General features: G+C 36.5%; 1 protein-coding gene across 13 annotated transcripts in view; it reads right to left on the bottom strand.

Annotated features, from left to right (window-relative positions):
• The window catches only part of SEL1L2 (SEL1L2 adaptor subunit of ERAD E3 ubiquitin ligase), a 91793-nt gene that overhangs the window by 19674 nt on the left and 51392 nt on the right, over positions 1-20727 (bottom strand). For 10 of the 13 annotated variants that reach the window (XM_037494439.1, XM_037494444.1, XM_037494450.1 and 7 more), the window contains exons 6-12: positions 16746-16799; positions 16248-16307; positions 16077-16158; positions 14451-14605; positions 12288-12344; positions 3768-3836; positions 2878-2955 (exon numbers count right to left, since the gene is read on the bottom strand). In XM_037494439.1, coding sequence (XP_037350336.1) covers positions 2878-2955; positions 3768-3836; positions 12288-12344; positions 14451-14605; positions 16077-16158; positions 16248-16307; positions 16746-16799 — 555 coding nt within the window. The remainder of the gene's footprint in view (positions 1-2877; positions 2956-3767; positions 3837-12287; positions 12345-14450; positions 14606-16076; positions 16159-16247; positions 16308-16745; positions 16800-20727) is intronic. The other 3 variants (XM_054696209.1, XM_054696240.1, XM_054696224.1) reach the window with 2 other exon arrangements.

Genomic DNA, 20727 nt, shown 5'->3' with positions numbered 1-20727 from the left:
TAGCAAGGCCTGGTGTGATGGATGTGATAGAGTATACTAAGTGTGTCTTTCTAGCTAACTTCATTTAGGAGTTGAGAAAAATGGAAGGGAAGAAGAGAGAGTGAAAGAGAAAATTTAAAATATTGGGGCAAAATTAATTTCCTTTTTAAAGAAATCCCCTAGGAAACCAGGGACTCAGTGGATATGTCACCAATTGCTTAAGGACCAGAGTATCTATCTGTTCAGAAACTTCAGGTCAGAAATGGTCAACCAAGAGAGATCAAGGACTCATGCAGGAAATGTAAGAATTATATTATGTGAAGTTATGGGGGCAGTGGTTAAGGCTGAGGCAAATCAGAGGTACCTGCCTTATTCAAAGGCAGTAGAAACTCCTCAGTTCTCTGTTCTAGCCAGTGTGGTCACATGGAGTGTCAGCCTCACATGGTTCAACTTTTTGCAGTTTCCAAGAAAAGCTAGATTTCCAGATTTTCATAAGAAGTTTCCTAATTTTAAAAACATTTTCTGGGCTAAGCAAAAATATATGTTTAGGCAATCCACCCATATATAACTTCCTCCTTAGGGTTCAATGTTCTTGCTTAGATTATATGACATGAAATTAGGGAGCAGATGGTAATTTATTTGGCAAAAATTTTTTTCAATATGATTACATCTTTGCAGATTTTTTAATGAAACCTACTCCATACTAAGACCCTTAGCCTCCTCTAGTTGAGGAAAGATGATCTTCAGACAACAGAAGGAAGGTACAAGTTAGAAGCAGTAAAGTTCAGTGAGTACAAAGAGTGCATGTAGAGTCATTTTAGGAGAGAAAAGAGATTATATGAGCCAACAAATGGTATAGGCATGAATTATGAAGGGAGAAAGAATTGAACTCTGCTCTTGGTGACAGGTAGGATTCAGAATGGGGGATGATTCTGGGAGGGGAGGAGATATGATGAAAGCATAGAAATGGAGATGGGCTTGATGTGTTCAGAGGTGAGAGAGAGAAAACCAGAAGGATATGGTCTAATATGGTTTAAGTATCACATATCACATAAGATAACTGTTCATGTTTTGGAGTAAGTAAGACAAAAGAGGCCATAAAATCTATAGATTTGCACCTATAGGGTTCTGCTACGACTTAAAAAAATTAAAAAGCAAGAGTTAAAAAAGTAATAAAGTTTATGTGTGTGCAGAATGGAAGTAGTGAATTTTATTTTGGTAGTAATGCCAAGTGAGAAATGAATAAATTATCAAGGCCATGATAAAGAAATATACGGCCATGTACACCTGATGCCACTCAAAAAAATTACCTTTTCATTCAGAATAAATACAATTTCAGATTTTCTATGTAAAGGAAGGCAGCTCAAGTTTAGAACACAAGTATCTCAGATCGCTGCTGGTTACACAGCCCTGAATAGCTTAGTAGCTGGGTTAATTTACAGACTCAACTTCCTGGCATTATTCCTTAGGGCTGACAAATCAGCATTACTTGCCAAATTATAAGAGCTCTTCCTCTGTTACATTACTCCTCCTCTTTTTCAGTTCGCTCCCCCTTGTCGTCCTAATCTAATGGTACTCCAGATAACTGTCTTGCTGAGCAACAATTTCATATAAATTACAAGGGAGAGTACCAGCCTTCTCAGTAATTTACACCACAATAGCAGCATCTCTGAGGTGCTAGTCATTTATAAATAGGCTCCTAAAGCAGCATGTGGGCTTTTAAAAACTGAGAACAGTTGAAAATATGCCTCAATTTGAACACATCTTTACTGCCAGTGTTGCACTATGAAATTGTGAGACAACAAAATGCTTCTTAATGTGAAGGAATTGAAAGTTTATCAAGGCCATTCACCAACATTAGGATAATGAGTGTTTTGATGAGGACATTCTTTATGCACTAAAGAGATTCAGAGTAGTTTAGTAAATTTTATCTGACACATACAAGCCTCACTGAACCAAGAACCGAAAGCAAATACTTCTATGAAAGAAACCATAGTATACGATTTCTATATTCTGTCACAGATCCAGTCCGTTCTGCCTTTGATATAGTGTGAGGTTCATTCCAGATTGCAAATTGGTCCCAGATTGCAAAAAATAATTGCTGATATGTAGCACTAACTATGTGCCACACACTGCTTTAAGTATTTTACAATACAACGCATATATATTTACTCATTAAGTCCTGACAATAGCAATATGAGGCAAATTTTTAAAATTTCCTATTACCACTTTATTTAAAAAAATGCTTCAATTGAGATAACATTGGTTTACAATATTGTATGTGATTCAGAGGCATAGGATCACAGCTCCTTGAGGCAAACCTTTTATATTCCCATTTGACAGAAGGGGAAATGAGGCATGGAGAAGTCCCATAGTAATACATCTTGTGAATTGCAGTCCTGGCATCCACACTGGCAATTATGTCTGTAGAACGCTGCTCTAACTCACTGTGTCATGGTCAGTTCTCTGACAACCTTCTGCCTAGACCAAGGGAATTTCTGACCTTTGGGAAAAAACTTGGCAGTTCTTGATTGTCTCTCTCCTGCACTTACTGCAGTTTTTGAATGCATTTTCCCTTGCTCTGCCTTCATCTCTTTTATTTCCTGTTTCCTGAACTAGTCTTCACCTACTGCATGGGGGAGGGGAAAGTTCTGCTTTCTGTCTGACCTCCTGTTTGGTCAGTAAAGTTACTGCCATTTTCCATCTACCAAGAAGACAAGACACATCTCTCCCTTCTCCAACTCCCTGTTCTATTGTCAACAATAATCTTTTTCTCCAGGACACAAAACCCCCAGGCCTATTAACTGGATGCGGGACATCGGACTTAACTTCTTAGCACCAGTCTGCGTGGAATAAAGGCAAAGTACTTTCATTTACAGCAATGGGTTGAGTACATACCTTACTGGCTGCCATGGAAAAGTATTTGAAGGCAGTAGCATTATTTTGTGGTGCTGCAGCATTACCTTCTAAATACATCTACCAAAAAAAAAAAAAAAAGTAAAAAAAAACTGAAGAACTTGAGGGTGATGAAAATGTTTTAGAATTACATACAGGTGATTATAGTACAATGTTGTGAATATAGTAAATGCCACTGAATTGTATTTAAAATGATTAATTTTATGTTATTTGAATTCCATCTCTGTTTAAAAAATAGAAAAAAAACTAAAGAAACAACCTATTGTATATACTCTGGAGTGACCTTGTCCAAGAAGTGTATGCAATTTATTTTTTTTTCACATTCCCTTCCATGTAAATTTATGGTGTATAGCATTTCTGAAAGAAGGGCAATTGTCCCCATGGTTACTAATGCAAATTGGGTGCAGGGATCCAAGGGCAACACTGGGGGAGATGGGAGGACATTATAGGATGGACTTGGTGAGCCTGGAGCTAGTTACCAGGACTAGGGAGGAGAAAGAATGCACCTGATTGGGTTGAGGACTGTACCAAGTCTTCAATGAATAACTATCCTGGATCTCTGTTAAATGCTAGCAAGGGGGCTGCTGAGGTCTTAGGCATGGAGCAGGGACTGCAGCTGAAGAAACTCTGGACCAAGTACACTTTTCAAGCCTACTTTAGGTGACCCAGATAAAGACTGCTGTTGTATAGGGCTTCTTCCCCAAATGTCATCTCAAGACTACTACCCTCAGTTTGTAGCTAAAGCTTTGATGAAATGCTTCCATGAAAGAGGCATATAACCTTGTCATCCTACACTGGGTTCATTTTCCTGATACCATTAATTTATTAGGTTTTTAAGAAATGAAAAATATTGACCAAGATGAAGCACGTACCTTTCCTATAAATGCCATGGCATTTGCACTTCCGGCCTTTGCTGCCTTTAAGAAGTAGTATAGTGCTTTCTGGAGAGAAAAGAAATAATATTATTAACAATCATGAATATATGCTACAAAATGGCTCTTTGGAAGAAACTTTATCAGCATACCTCAAAAAAAAATCTATGAAATGGCCACTGTGTTCAAGACACTCTTTCTAATGGTTTTTAGCCATAGACCTGAAGAGTGCAATATTTATTTATGGTTCACATATATCATTTTAAAATGTGAGGAGTTGTTTCTCACATTTAGAAATGGATAATGGGCAATGGCTCCCTGGAGGACAGATGAATCCGAACTATAGAATTAAAAATCTATTTCGAAAAACGGACTCTTCTATGTAGACACTAGTACTTATTTTATAAGACAGTTTGTACAATTGACAGAACTGGATATGTAGCATCCTAATATTTTTAAGGCAGAGTAAACAAGACCAGACACACATAGCTGCCTGCTGAGGCCAGATCTTTCTGCAGAGGTGAACTTGAGGCCAGTTCTTTCTAAATCAAACTGAAGTGAAACCTCTGATTCTCTCAAGGTCATATCATTAAATGAAATGCTTAGTCTAGAATGCACAAGGGCTGGCCTGTCCCTGTTGTCTCATTCCCTAGACCTCAGCCTGACCTTCCAGAAGTTCTCCTCAGATACCATATTAAATAATAATAAAAAAATCAATTCTAATAATGAGAAATGAAGACACTCTCCAAACTGTCTTAGTAGGATACAGCACTTCTGCTGTTTTGAAAGCCATGATTAGGTTGGTATGTAAAGATTTACTCATTCCCAAAAGGACAATATGTTCAAGGGTAAAATGTGGGTAAATTCTTTTTTTTTTAATTTTTATTTTTTAAATAATAAATTTTATTTTTATATTCCCCATACAATTGCAACCCCCCCCCATTCTGACCCCAATCCCTCCCCTCCCGCCTCCACCCCCCAAAAAGTGTCTCTGGTTCATAGTTTTTTGTTGATTTTGATTTTCACTTTCTTATAGTTATTCATTTTCCTGGTCCCTTATTTAAGTTTTCTAGATTCCTGCTATGAGTGAGACCATCCGGTATTTTTCTTTTTCTTTTTGGCTTATTTCGCTGAGCATGATCCCTTCCAGTGCCATCCATGTTGCTGCAAATTGCATGTGTTTATCTTTTTTGAATGCTGAGTAATATTCCATGGTATATATGTATGTGGGTAAATTCTTTTATATGTAAGTTTGCTCTAGAAATATTGCCAACTTATTTGATAACTCCATTCTTTTTTTTTAAATCAGTCTGCCGTATGGATATGAATACAAATACTGATAGTGCTGGACCCCATCACATCACACACCCATTCATTCATCCATCTTTTCTGTTCTTTATTCTTTCAAAAATTTTATTATGTTAAATATTACCAGTGACTCATAGATTAAAAAGGAAAACCTATTGTTCCTATGATAGGGGGCTAGCAAGGAAGGGAAGAACACCATACCTAATATAGGAATCTGCACATACACACCATATGACTAATGACCTGTTTTCTTTAAACTAAAACTCTTGCCTTGAACTGAGATCTTTGCCCTGATAATGCCTGAATGAATGCCAGACATTGACACCATCAGAAATTAACCAGGATCAGCAGGCGGGATGTACCAGGGTCAAGATAACTGGGAATCTAACATGTTCTGGGGGCTGAATGTGACGAATACCAGGAATATCAACTGTATGGGGTTATTCTGATGGGCTGTTTGCTTATGACTAACTTTCTTTGTCTAACCCATTATAAAAAGGCCAGCTAGAGATGAGATGTCAAAACAGTCTCTTCGGGTTTTACACACTCCATTCTCCCAGACTGATGGCCAGTGATCTAAAAAATAAAAGCACTTATAGATTCAATTCCTATCTCTGCTTATTGGCTCTTTGCTAGTGACAGGCAGTGCAAAGAACCCAGCCTACTCCTCTGTCACCTACATCTGCTTCTTAACTGTACCGCGAAGAAAGAAATGTATGTATATAGCATTAAGACAGTAGGGATTTAGAATAATAGAAACTGTAGTCAGTTCTATGAAAAGCACTTTACAAACTTTTTCTTAACTAGTCTTCACAGCAGCACTGTAAGGAAGGCATTTATATCTAATGACACACAAAACATATGCAGGCTTCAAGCAACCTAAATCCAATTCCCATGCACTTAGCACTCAGCCTTCCTGGTACAAGGGCTCACAAAAGATTAAGAGGATTCACCAGTGCAGAGGGCTTGATAGGCTGGGGGAATAAAATGAGTTAAGAACAGCAAAGAAAATGTCTAAGTGTATCCAGGAAATAGTAATTACCTTAGTATGGATGAAGTAAAATATTCAAAGGCTAACACTTGCAAAAATATGAGGAAGCCATATTATAAACACCGAATTGGAATAACATAAATGTCAATTGGGTAGGAGAGATTTTCAGCAATGATTGATTTACTAATCATTTATTGGGAAATCAAATGTATGTTCAAAATTATGATTTAATAATCACGTTTATCAGAGAAGTTTTATCTAAAAAGTAAAGGTATTTCTTATGAATACCTCTATGGAACTAAGATTCAAATATACCCCTAACTTACTATCATGGCATACATCCATTATCTGATGAGTTATCTGTTTTTTCCAATGTTGAATTTCTTCTACTTAGTACAGTGTCTTCCTACATTAGGGGACTCAGAAGATATTTCTGTAATTAATGAATGAATGAGAGACTAAATGATACATTTATAAATCTCTAAAATAAGGTTAGATTCTAATCTTTTTGTCCCTTGGGACTCTAGTATTATGGTTCTATGAAATAATTTTCAGAATTTGGTTCTCAAAGAGTTGAGAACTTCCTCAGAAGCAAATAAGACTTGGGGCTTTTCTCCATCTTTCATTAATGCTTCTATACAGACCAAAATAAATACACATCTCTCTAATTTCCTCTTCTATACTCCTTCTCTGTCTTGACTTACTTGGAATTTCAGTAAAATTGTCCTTAATGCTATTGCTTCAATTGTATAAACATTTATCAAAGACTATGTGAAAGTACCATAATAAGCTACTTTGATGGATACACATGAGTCAACCTGAGTTCTTGCTTTCAAAGAATTAAGATCAAGTATTCATATATCCATTCATAACCATCTATATACCATCATCCATCCATCTAACCATTTGCTATAATCAACATATTTGTGTTCCCTCAAAATTCACATGTTGAAAACTAATGCCCAGGATGATGGTATTAGAAGGTAATGACTTTGGGAGGTGATTGGCAGAGCCCTCATTAATGGAATTAGTGGCCTTATAAAAGAGAACCCAAACAACTAGCTAGCTTCTTCTGCTATATGAAGATTCAACAAGAAGTCTAAAAACTAGAAGTGGGTCCTCACCCAAACAGGCTGGCACCCTGATTTCAGACTTCCAGCCTCCAGAAATATGAGAATTTTCTATTGTTTATAAGCTACCCAGTATATAGTATTTTTGTGATAGCAGTTCAAACAGACTAAGACATCATTCATTCATCCTACAAATATTTACTGAGTAGCTACCATCATATTTTACTAATTACAATGTACATTTCCCCATCTCCCATTCTAATGAGAACATTTCTTACCATCAATAGCATCATGTAATATATACTGGTAGTATTGTTTCTTTCTCACTATAGCATAAAATAATGTCTCTTAAAATTGATTGTGTTTTAGATAGATAAATATACTATGTCCCAAGCATTATGTGAAGTGAGTTATATTATTTGAATGCACATCTTTTTAAAAAAATGAGCATGATTTTTCATTGGGTCTAAGAAAATCCTTAGTTTAATCAGTTTGTAACAGTTCTCCTAGAATGAAATGCCAAGAAAATGCATTGTTCTAACACATTTAACTTTGTTTACCCCAGGCTCTGTAAATCATCCTGAAAAGGAATGATATTAGTTCTTTTCTTTTTAACACATGGCAGGGTAGACAAAGTAGTTGCCCTTACATATTTGATATTATCCCTCCACTAGGTCTAATTAAATCGTGCCTTATCCATTTTAATAATATGCCATAAAACACCCAGTTTTCCTAATCCAATTCATTCTGAGACTTTATATATTTAGAAATGCAAAATGACACTTAAATATACATACAGAAATTAAGGATAATGTAATCAGGAATTGCATATGCAATACTTTTAGTAAGTAAGAATTTGGTGAGAGGAGAGTGAGGTGAAAATGTTGCCTGTGGTTTCAATTCATGGGAGAGATTAATTCAGTAAGAAGAGAGAAAAAAAGCCAAGGTAGTTATTTCTAAGTATTTTGATAATTAATTTGCTGGGCAATACATGGGGAATCACATTTTTAAAGAGACTACCCTAGTAATTTTCTTTGAAGGAATGAGGCATTAGTATAGTAACTCAAGTGGTGGGTCTTAGAGTGAGGTGCAATGTATATGTTCAGGATGCTATCATCAATTAGTACCTAATATGTTCCAGGTACTAATCTGAGTAGTGAGCAAGATAGATAAGAACATACATTCTATTGGGGGAGATAGACAGTAAGCAATATATTATATTGTGCAGGAGTGACTCAGGTTAGAGGAAATAAACACAGCATAAAAGTGATGAAAGAGGAGCAGATCAAGAAAATCCTCTCTGAGAAGGTGAAACGTGAAGGATGAGAAGCTAGCCATAGGAAGAGCTGTAGTAAGAGTCTTTCAGAAATCGGTTTTATCCTCCTATCTTCTCTCTCTCGTTTGTATCTCCGTACCACTCCAAGTTGATTCTGGTACAACTAGGTATGGTAAGTTACAAAAACGACCACACACTTTGCAGTTCTGCCTAGGCAAGATGTGCTTTTTTCCTACCCCTGAAAGGCTGGCTGACTTCATGACCTTTTTTTTAAAAAAAAAAAAAAAAAAGATTTATTTATTCATGCATACAAGAACCATGGTACAAGCTAGATGCACGGGAGGCTGAGAGGATTTACTAGAGACAGAGTGGAGAACAGAACAGGCAGGCAGACTGAAATGCACTGGTGAGGGGAGCAGTGGGCGAAACAGGAGAGGTCTGCCATGCCATGTGGGTATCTTCCTGGCCGGCAGGGATTGAACCCGCACTGCAGAGGCTGTGGACAGCTTCACAGCGCTGCGCTCAACTGCCTGCACCACCAGGGATGCCCTTTATGACCTATTTTGACCAAAAGAATGTGGCAGAAGTAATTTGTGAGTTCTGAACCTAGGCCTCAAGAGTAGTGAGTTTTCTGGTATTCTTAGAATCTTTGGGTGCCACATGAAAATCTTGGAATAGTTGGCTAGAGGATGAGAGCATGTGGTGCAACCCAGTTGTCCTAGTTGTCACAGATTAAGCCATCATAAACCAGTCAGCTCTTGTCAATACGCTTCACTAACTACAGATGCATGTGCAAACCCAGCAAAAATCAAGATTAACTTGATCCAGAGCAGAATTACTTAGCTGAACCCAGTCCAAACTGTTGATCTCCTAAAATCATGAATTAAAGAAATGGTGGTTGTTTTAAAGCCAAATTCTGGGAATGGTTTGTGTTGCAACCTGAACTAACTGATACATTAGTCAATCAATCTGCAAGTTTGAGATCTTGACTGAAACCCTCCATGCAAGTCCTAGATTTTCAGGCAAAATAAAGCAGAAATGACCACCCTGGGTTTGCTCCAGAATGTACCTGAAATACTGGGACAGTTCAGGAATTAAATCAGCCTTTTTGGATATCTGGATGGGAAGCATGGGGCTAAACTCATCAGCAGAAAATTACAGCTGAAGCAAACTGGTATATTACGTTAGTCCTTCTTGTTTTATAAGAAAGGAAAGTAGATTTTGGAAGTTGTATTTTTTTGACTCAGGTCAAAAGCAAGTAAGTTTAATGGAAAAAACACAGGTTTTGAATGCTGAAACCCTGTGTTCAAATTCTAAAAGCCTTATTCAACATCACTAGTTATCAAGGAAATGCAGATTAAAACCAAAATGAGATACCACTAACTCCAGTAATAATGGTCCACATTAAAAAAACTTGACAACAAATGCTGGAGAGGTTGTGGAGATAAATGAACCCTCTTACACTACTGATGGGAATGTAAATTGGTCCAGCTACTATAGAAAACTGTGCGGTTTCTCAGAACACTAAAATGGATCTACCATATGACCCAGTGATTCCACTCCTAGGAATCTACCCAAAGGACACAAAAACATTAATTTGAAAGGAAACCTGCACTGGAACAAACTATGTTTATTCCGGAACTATTTACAATAGCCAAGATATGGAAACAACCCAAATGCCTCCAAATAGACAAATGGATCAAAAAGTTGTGGTATATTAATACAATGGAATATTAATCAATAATCAAAAAGACAAACTCATACCATTTTGCAGTAACATAGGTGGAACTGGAGTGAATTATGCTGGCTGAAATGAGTCAGTTAATAAGATAAATACTGATGGCCTTACTTACATGTGGAATATAGAGAAACTAAACAAAAGGTCAAGAAAAAAGTCAAAACTAGCAAACTGACCATAGAATTAAGCCATACAGCAAAGGAGGGGGAAGGAAAGGAAGTAAAACAAGGGAAGGATTAAACACAAGGGAACACGGTGATGGGTCACAGATGATATGGTGGCGGGAGATCTATGGGGACTACAATGATGTAAGAAAGAAATTTAATTAATTAATTTTAAAGGCTATATTTTAAAAATTTATTTATGTATACAAGAGCTGGCCAGAGGTGTGGGGTGAGAGGATTCACCAGAGACAGAGTGGGGAGCAGAACAGGCAGAATGACTGAAATACACTGCTGAGGGAGCAGCGGGTGAGTCAGGAGAGGTCTACTGCGCCATGTGGGTTGCTCCCTGGCTGGCCGGGAATTGAACTCCTGCTGCAGTGGCCGCGGATTGCTTCATAGGTTGCATCTTAACCCTTGCGCCACCAGGGAGGCCCTTAAAGGCTATATTTTTAATATAGCTTTTTCATCGCTATAAGACTTGAAGCAAGTTAATTCATCTCTTAGCCTCAGCTTCTCATTTGTAAAACAGAGATAATAAAACCTCTGTGAATGAGTTTACAGGGAACCCTGACTAAGAGTCCTGCGCATTCCCAAATGATAAATTGTTGCTAATAAAGCACCAGAGTCCATCAGTGGTGGCCTTGGGATTGCATTCATCTTCACCTGGAGGCAGTTACAGCTCCCATCAGGTATCCACGGTAGCTAGAACTGACCAGTAGTACTTAAGTCTGTGGGGTTTTATGTGCCCTACTAAGATTACTGGATATTCCTGATAGCTGAACTTTGGGTGCCTTCACAATAAAATTTGTGGAAATGGGGAATTCATCTCAGTTATGCATCCTATGGTTGGTAGAGCAGTCCACCACAGGCTAAAATCTGACATTTGAGTAATATTATAAATCCACCACCTTCCTGAGAAGCTAAAATCTTAGTTTTGATGAGGATAGAAAATAATCTGAAGACCTTCAATTGATCTGTCTTGGGAAGCCTAGGCTTATTTCAAGTGCTGCTTATTTTATCACATTTTATTACCTTTGCTAAATTTGATTGTTTACTATACCTCATATAAAATACAAACTACAGTACCAAAGACACATTTATAAAATAACAGTGGAAATGGAAACAGAAAGTAGTAATAGATCACTTTTTTATGTAGCCATTGTATAAAGTAGTTATTTTTATTGCATAGTCCATGAGGACTATGTTGAATTAGGGTATGTGAAGTAGGGTTTGAGAGAAATAGCACATGGTTCCTATAAAATGACAAGGGCTGCAAAATACCTCTTAAAAAGATTTCCAGTTACTTCACCGGATCTCTAGAGACACAGGGTTTTGAAACCACAATCAAATTTAGACAAGACCATATCCAGGGCTCTAGCATCTTACTGAGGAGGATCCTGTGTAGGTCAAGTTTATTTGCTTTTTCTCCACTATAAGTTTGAATTGTTAATTAATCTTCTAACCACACTGGGATAAGGTAAGTTAAGCAAAGTCATTGAAAGGAGTTTTGCAAATTTATAAAAATGCTTAATCATACTTCTAATTATATTGAAAGCAGCCTATCTTATGATTTAGCCAAATGGGGCTGAGGCTGGTGCTCATGTTTCTAGCAGAAAGTCCCAGTTGGATTTTCCACAGCTGACCTTTGGGGAATGGGTATGTCCCAGCAGGTGGGGCTATGTTTCTCATCTAATTTTATTCAAACAGTAAGTTGCAGTGGAAAGAGGTTTGGTTAAATGGGACCATGGAAACTTCCCTCTACCAACTGTTTCTTCAGGAGTATCCCCTTTAAAAATGCTCCATCTGGTGAACTTTGTTCCTCCTCAAAAGCTCAGAAGCAAATGTGACTAAGAAAGCAGTAGTGAGCTTCCCTCAGCAACTCTTCCACAAACCCTATCCCCTTTTACATGTTCATCAGCCTCTCTTCACCATTTTTCTCCCCACCCCACATGAGCAAATCTGGATTGACTCACGTAGTAATCTTGATCAAGGCCTTTCCTCCCAATTAGATGTAATTGTCCAAGAGATACCTAGAAATGATTAGTTTTGAAAATGACTTTAACAGTAGTATTAACTCAAATTAAGAAAAGAGAGGACCCCCCTCCCACTAGTGAGACCCTGGACCTGTACTGGGGAGGGTGCCAGAGCAGCCAGAGTCCTCTTGACCTCCAGTGAGACTCTAGCAGCTGCCTAGACAGAGGAGACCCTTAACCAATGAAGGGGGAGGAGCCATGACTAGAAGCCTCACATAGAGCAGCTGGGTCCCAAAGCTAATAATGTGAATAAGGAATGACCCAACAAATGGCAACATGAGTCCTCAAGGGAATAGTACAACTCAGGAAGGATGAAACTAAACTACTATCTTATATCATACACAAAAATCAATTCAAAATGGATAAAAGTCTTGGTTATAAAACCTGAAATGATAAAATACATAGAAAAAAACATATGCAAAAACATTTCATGACTTAAATTTTCTTGGTGCCATCCCCAATAGCAAGGTAAGCAAAAGAGAACATAAACAACCAGGACTACATCAAACTATAAAAGCTTCTGTACAGCAAAAGAAACCATAACTAAAAAGAAAATATACCTTACTGAATAGGAAAAATATCTGTATGCCATACATCTGAAAAAGGATGAATAAAAAAAATATAAAGAACTCAAAAGACTCTACAAAACCAAAAAAATCAAAAAGTGGGTAGAAGAACTAAACAAATACTTCTCCAAAGAAGACACTCCAATTGCCAGTAGGCACATGGAAATGCAATTCAAGACCACAATGAGATACCATCTCACACCTCTGAGAATGGCCCATATTGAAAAGGCCAGACCCAACAAGTGCTGGCGAGGATGTGGAGACATTGTAACCCTTCTACACTGCTGGTGGGAATGCAAACTGCTCTAGCCCTTATGGAAGGCAGAAGGGAGGCATCTCAAAATGTTAAACATTGATCTTTGACCCAGTAATTCCACTCCTAGGCATCTACCCCTAAAAACTGAAAAAAAAACACTTATTTGAAAGGAAAGTTCCACTTCCATGTTTATTACAGTGCTATTTACTATAGGTTAATTATGGAAACAACTTAAATGCCCCCAAAGAGCTGATTATAAGAAGATGCAGTGTATACACACACACACACACACACACACAAACACACACAGGAATATTATTACTCAATAATCAGAAAATGACATTTATATCACCTTGTATGGAGCTTGAAGGGATAATGCTAAGTGAAATAAGTCAGAAATAGAAAGACAAATATTGAATGGTGTCACTAATATGTGGAATATAGAGAACTAAACTAAGATCAGATAAAGACAAGCTGACAAGCTTAAAAACTAACCCTCGATAGCTGACTACAGAAATGTGACACCAAGGGGGGAAGGGTTTGGGGGGAGGCGTAAGAACAAAGAAGGAAGAAAGTACAATGGACTATGGTGATGGAGTATGGGTGATTTGGTGGTGGGTGCACTAGGTGGTATTACCTGATGGGGACCTCAAAATATCTCAATTAAAAATAAATCAGTTAAAAAAGAAAGAAGAAAGACAAAGAAAACTTTACTTGGTGATTTTAATATAGTATGTTGAGCCAGTTTAATGTGGTTGGCATATCTTAAAAAAGAAGTAGAAAAATCTTCCAGACTATGTCTTTCAATGGGTAATTGGTTGATTCTGGGCATATGGACTTCTCAATGTCAGGATGATCGTCTGCTGGTGTACAGCAACACCTGGGCACATAAACCCCAGGGCTTAACTCTTGGCTCTCAAAGGTTATACAAATGTCTCATTCACAGTCTCAAAAATAGAATACTTCTGGAACCTGGTTAGAACTCATTCATATTAAAGCCAATGTTGAATGTTACATTTTTTCTATAATTAAAATATAGGTTTCTTAAAATGAAATTTTATGTAGTAAATGCAAAAATAATTTGCCATTACTATGGCAACTGCCTCTTCCATAAGCCACAAGAACTGCAAATGCAGGAGACAAACAAAAAAAAGAGTAGTACAAAGAGAAGGGCATGTCTCTTCCCTTTATCATTTAAGATGGGGCATTATTTCTGGGGCTCAGAACCAAATCCCTTATATAGTGCATGTTTTAAACATTTAAATTTGTCTGTATACATACTTGTATCTGAACATCTCCTCTTTCTGCCAAAAATTTATAGTACTGGTATATGTCCCAATCCAAAATTTCATTGTTAGAGCTCAGATTTTCAGGTCTTTCAGTTAGTCTTACTTTTTCCACTGGAATACCTTCACTTTTTTCTAATTTGTCAGCAACTGTGAAGAGAAACAAGCCACAGAATAGTCAGAATGTACAAGGTTGCAAGAGCTAACAGTCATGTAGGCAAAGGACTATTAGGCCTAGTTTCCTTCAGTTGTGCAGAAATCTGGTCTATTAAGAAAGGAAATATCTTTAGGATATCAGAAATTTGCTGATTTTTTTTTATTTGGTTCTGAGAAATGCAAGAAACCAAATTATTTGCAATCCACATAAATATTGTACCAATATATATCAGACCCTCCTGGAGATTTCGACCAAGCAAGCTCAAAAAAGAGACAGACTTTAGGAGCAGGCAACCAGCCTCCTCCTCTACCACTGACTTTTTTCCAGGAATGAAACTACCATATGAGCAAACCTGATCCTTAATTACTCCCTACGGATAGACTAAAAATAAACGTTAAGGATAAATATGCTTGAATAAACCTAATAGAGTATGCAGTTTTAACCACATTCTAATTCCAGTTTCATTATACATATGAAATGATCTTGTTTTATATATATATAATATTTATATAGATAATAAATTCAAAAGTTTAATATATATAATAAATACAAGTTTTTTTCCTCATTCTTCTCTCATATTCTAATAATGCCAAAAGTATGTATTTTTTTAAAGATTTAGTTATATATTTATACAAGAACTGGGGTACAGGCCAGATGCACAGGAGGGTGAGAGGATTCACCACAGACAGAGCGGGGAACAGAACAGGCAGATTGACAAAATACACTACTGAGGGGAGCAGCAGGCGAGACAGAAGAGGTGTGCCGGCCAGCTGGGATTGAACCAGCACTGCAGAGGCTGCAAACAGCTTCACAGGGCTGCACTCAACCACCTGTGCCACCAAAGGAGGCCCTATTTTGTTGTTAATTCTGAATATAGACAATAGCTGAATGGATAAAGTTGTAAGTGGATAAAGTTATCCACTTATTGAAAAACTTTCATTTAAAACTCTAGTTCAGTGTTTTTACAAGAGGGAATGTTACATACAACTTTGAAAATAATCCTAGAAACACATTTATTTCATGCTTTATTTTTTATAGACAAGGGATATGATAACAATGACTTCTTAACCTGTTCTCAAGTGCAGTGATAGAGACAATGTGTGTACCTTCCATTTCTTTAGAACTTTTAAACAAGTTGTCTCATATTCTGAACATTAGGATTAGGGAAACTTTAATATTTATTGATGTTAAATTCAGATTTTCAGTGTAAGGGAAGAATATCACATGAACAAGTAAAACAGAATTGTTTGGGAACATATTACAACAAAAATTAAAGATGATTACAATCATTTGAAACTAAGAAACCACTAAAATCCAGAAACTTTGTATTATAATAAAAGATTTTTATTATAACAGATGTTAAAGCATAGTCTTTTAATACTTTCATAAATATGTTAAATGGAATTATTTACATTTTTAATTGCTTTGCAAGTCTGTTTATCTTAAATTATGAGGATTACTTACTATAATCTGCCACTGTCTTGTAATGATTTAGGGCAACTTCACAATTCTGTAGAACATTGATTCCTGACAAATATCTGTACCCCTAAAACATAGGAATATATATTATTAATATCTGACAATGCTGTATTTATAACATACCTATTTGGGTCCAGGAGTATTTAATTTACAAACCAAAATCATCTGGGATATCATGCTTCCCCCTGCACTTCCAAAGGTATAATATATCAGTGCCTAGAGTAGAAAAGAAATTATATTAGTCATCTAAATTTGAAACTCAAATGAATCACTGCTTTTTAGTCCCTAGTTAGGCAATGAACCTTAAATTACTCCAAAACAAATTCCAAATTTCCTTCTTTTTCTCTGTAAAGATGGTTGCCATCTGGGAGAAAGATTAGTGAGCCCTGGAGGCTATGAAAAGGGCATTATTGATGATATTTCATTTAATCATCACACAGTCCTTAAGAGGCAGATATTTTCTTTCTATAGTGAAGGACCAGAAGTGATGTGTTAAGGAATTTATAGTATTTTATCTCTAAACTTCTATAGCTATTGAGCTATTGCTCTAAACACCACATTGGAGTGACCCCCTTTATCTAAAGACTAAATTCGCTATTTGGTGTTCCTTGTTAATAGTTCAGTTTTGGTCTAGAAAAAAATGAATGACCTTACCTTTGCTTGATTATATTCCATCCCTATTCCATAAGAAGACAAAAATCCTAATGCCTAAAGCCCCAAAGGAAAAGAAACACTCAGTAAATCCATTTGTCTCACAGTTATTCTATGTATAATGTAAAGGGATGTTTAGTTAATTATCTCAGCCAAAAAATTATTTTAAAAAATTATTTTAATTTTATTGAACTATAATTGCACTATAATGTACATGCATCATTACACTGTAGTATTATTATATGCATCATTGAGATTCAAGATGTGTATCTTCTATGCTACTACAGTTACCCATTTTCCTTGATTTACCCCTATTTCCCCTTTCATACTGGCAACCACTAATTTGGTCTTATCATCTAAAAGTTTATTTAGTTCATCTGTTTGTTTGGTACTTTACTGCCACATATGACTACCACAGACAAGTGAATCAAGAAGATGTAGTATATACATACAATGAAATACTACTCAGCAATCAAACAAGGTAAACTCATGCCATTTATGGTAACATGGATGGAACTCGAAGCAACTATACTAAGTGAAGTGAACCAAAAAGAGAAAGATAAATACTGGATGGTTTTACTTATATGTGGAATAGACAGAAACCAAACAAAGGGCCAGGCAAATACAAACTTTAAAAGGCCCTTGAAAGTTGACCATAGATCTGAGGCATCTAGGAAGAGGGAGGGGGAAAAGAGAGAAGTTTGAAGAAAAAAGGAGGAAGGAGAGCATAATGGTCTATGGTGGAGGACTATGGGTGCTTTGGTAGTGGGAAAACTAAGGTGACCCACTCTATATTGTGAGCAAACAAACAGGGATGCAAAATAACGGTATGTCATTGATTCAAAAATTTTCTGCTCTATAGTAAGTGAAATAAGCCTGTCACAAAAAGACAAATTCTTCATGAATACATTTATATGAGGTCTCTAAAGTAATCAAACTTTTATAAACAAAGTAGAATGTTGCTGGGGGAGGATAGTGGGAGAATAGGGGTTGTTGTTCAGTGAGTAGAGTTTTAGATTGGCAAGATAAAGTTCTAAAGATTTATTACATAACAATGCATACATAGCTCACAGAAAATGTATATTTACATTTTTATGTAACCAAAGACTGACATATAATGGAAATATGTCTAAAACATCTAAAACAGCACTTTTAGTAAGAATAAAATGAAAATTCTAAGTAATAAGAAACACTTTATATTTTGATAGTGCATGTATCACAAAATTATAACTGGCATTTTAAAAATGTATAACTTAGAATTGGCGATGGCTTACAATGGATAAAATATGAGACTATCATCTCTATATCACATTTTTTCAGATTTCTTAGTCTAGCAACCCTGTAAATAGAGCTTGCTTAATACAAATTGTTCTTAGTGAATTCATGCTGCTTGACAAATAGCACTGTTTCATTTTATGGGATATTCATGAACAAAACATTTTGAAAATATGATGGGGAATCTTACTCATCACCAGCACTACATATGATTTCCAGAATTGACAGCCTCCAGGCCTTATGGGGACTTTTCTGTCCCTTCAGTTATTTAAAATCATTGCCAAGTTGGCAGTGACATCATTTATAAATTCTCTCAGTTCCCAGGGATGGAACTGGATTAGGTCAAGAGATATGAATTCATGGCAAACAGATTTTTTTAGCATTTTGCTTCGGGTGAATGAAGACCTAATTCTAAATACAAATATCCTTCATCCAGTTACTGTGACTGTATGACAAATTACCCTGAAACTTAGTGTCATTAAAAAACTATTTTTGATGAGAAGGGTTCTGTGGGTTAGAAATTTGACCATTGTAGAGTGGGGACGGTTGTCTCTGTCCCCTGATATGGGGACCTTAGTTGGAAGACTCAAAAGGTTGGGGACTGGAATCATCTGGAGGTTGTTTCATTCACATCACAGTTGAGGTTAGTTATTGGTTGAGACCTTAGTTGAGACTAATGGCCAGAAAACCTACACATGCCACATTTGTTGTCTGACCTTCCTCATAGCTTGATGACTGAGATCAAAGAAATGAATATCCTTAGAGAGAGAAGTAGGACCAGTTGTATTGCTTTCATGACTTAGCCTTGGCCGTGAAGTAGCATTATTTTCATCCAAAATTTACTTGAAGTAGTAAAAAACTCATCTATTGTAGGTAATAGGGGAATGGAAATCGACTTAATTTTTTTATATTGGTCAAGGTAGTGACATAGAATATAGGTCTAAATATACAGCTGTGTCCATTTTTAAGGAAACATTAATAACAAACAATGCTTGATTAAAAACCAGAAGTGTGGAGATATCCTGTTTTCTCAATTATAATTTGTAGGACTAACCCTTATTCCATCATTTCTTTCTTTTTATTACAGAATATTTCAAATATAGAAAATAATTTAATGAAGCCCATGGTACGAAGCAGGATCCCCTCCAAGCTGTAGTTAAACTTTTTGTTAGAAAAGTGAAACTAAGCAAAATTACACACTTTTGTTTTCCCCTCTTCTTCACCACTCCCACCCATGTGATTTATTCTCCATCTGCATTCCCCAGAAGCTTGTTCCATCTCTAGCAAAATTCTCTGTGCCAGTCCAAAATTGGTAGGTAACACCAGGGCACTGCTGGTCTTTATGGGGCTGTTAACCTCAATAGAAAGCTACTAAAGAGGTTGAATGAAGACCCACACTCCTTTCATGTCCCCAAACCTCCTTACATTCCTCTCTCTGCTCCATTTATTTCTTTATTATTTTAATTTTGGGGTTAAACTTATTAAATCACAGAACCCCAGCCATTCAGGGAAGCTGCTTCTTTTAGGGTATTAGCCCTGACCACTACCTCAGTGGTGATCTTGTATAATAAATTCCTTTGTGTGAAGACATTCTTGTGCTTCAGAGTTTGACTTTCTGGGATGCCAGTGAAGATTAGGTTTGGCCATTTATAGTGTCCATTACCCCATTATTCATTATCAACTTGGTCAGTCTTGTTTCATTTACAGTCAAATCCATCTCCCCTGGTTATTCAGTTCATTCTGAAGCAAATCTTAAACAATGAATATTTCTTTTTTTTTTTTTTTAAAGATTTATTTATTTATTTATACAAGCACTGGGTACAGTCAGAAGCGCGGGAGGGTGAGAGGACTCACCAGAGCCAGAGCGGGGAACAGAACAGGCAGAGTGATGAAATACACTGCTGAGGGGAGCAGTGGGCACAACAGGAGAGGTCTGCGCACCATGTGGGACCCTCACCAGTGGCCGGGGATCGAACCGGCGCTGCAGAGGCTGCGGGCAGCTTCACAGCCCAGCGCTCAACCACTGCGCCACCAGGGGAGGCCCAAATATTCACATGTAAATATTTTAACATGTACTTCTAAAAGAAAGGGACTTTAAAAACCTAATTATAATACAATTTTAAAAATTAAGTCATTTGTTAATATCAATATTTTACTTTTGATGCTATTGTAAATGGGACTGTTATTCTCTTTTCTGATTATTCATTCTTAATATATAGAAATGCTTTTGATTTTTTTGTGTTGGCTTTTTAATCTTGTAAATTTGCTAAATTTACTTTTAGCAATTTTTTTTATTATAGTTTTCCTCATATAAGATCATGTCAACCTAAATAGAGATAATTTTTTGTCTCCTTTCCAATTTCTTTTGTCTCCTTTCCAATACAGATGTCTTTTATTACTTATTCTTGCCTAATTTTTCTGGCTAGAACTTCCAGCACTATGTTCCTGAAGGTAGTGAGTGGGCATCCATGACTTATTCCTAAACTTGGAGAAAAATTCTTCAGTTTTCCATTATTGTGACATTAGCGGGTGGCTTTACATTTATGGCCTGTATTATGTTCAGATAATTTTTTTCTATTCCTACTTGGTTTAGTATTATCACAGCATCCTTGACTTTAGTATCTATACCTGCCCAATTGCTTTATAAGTTTTCTTTTTCTTCTTTTACACTTTCATTCTTCTTTTTATAGTTTGAAGAATCAATACATTG

This window comes from Talpa occidentalis, unplaced genomic scaffold (genome assembly GCF_014898055.3).
Source record: "Talpa occidentalis isolate TD23 unplaced genomic scaffold, MPIMG_talOcc4v2.1 talOcc4.10, whole genome shotgun sequence".
NCBI classification, from domain to species: Eukaryota; Metazoa; Chordata; class Mammalia; order Eulipotyphla; family Talpidae; genus Talpa; species Talpa occidentalis.
The sequence above is the reverse complement of the archived record's forward strand: the minus strand, read 5'-3'. Positions and strand labels throughout refer to the sequence as shown.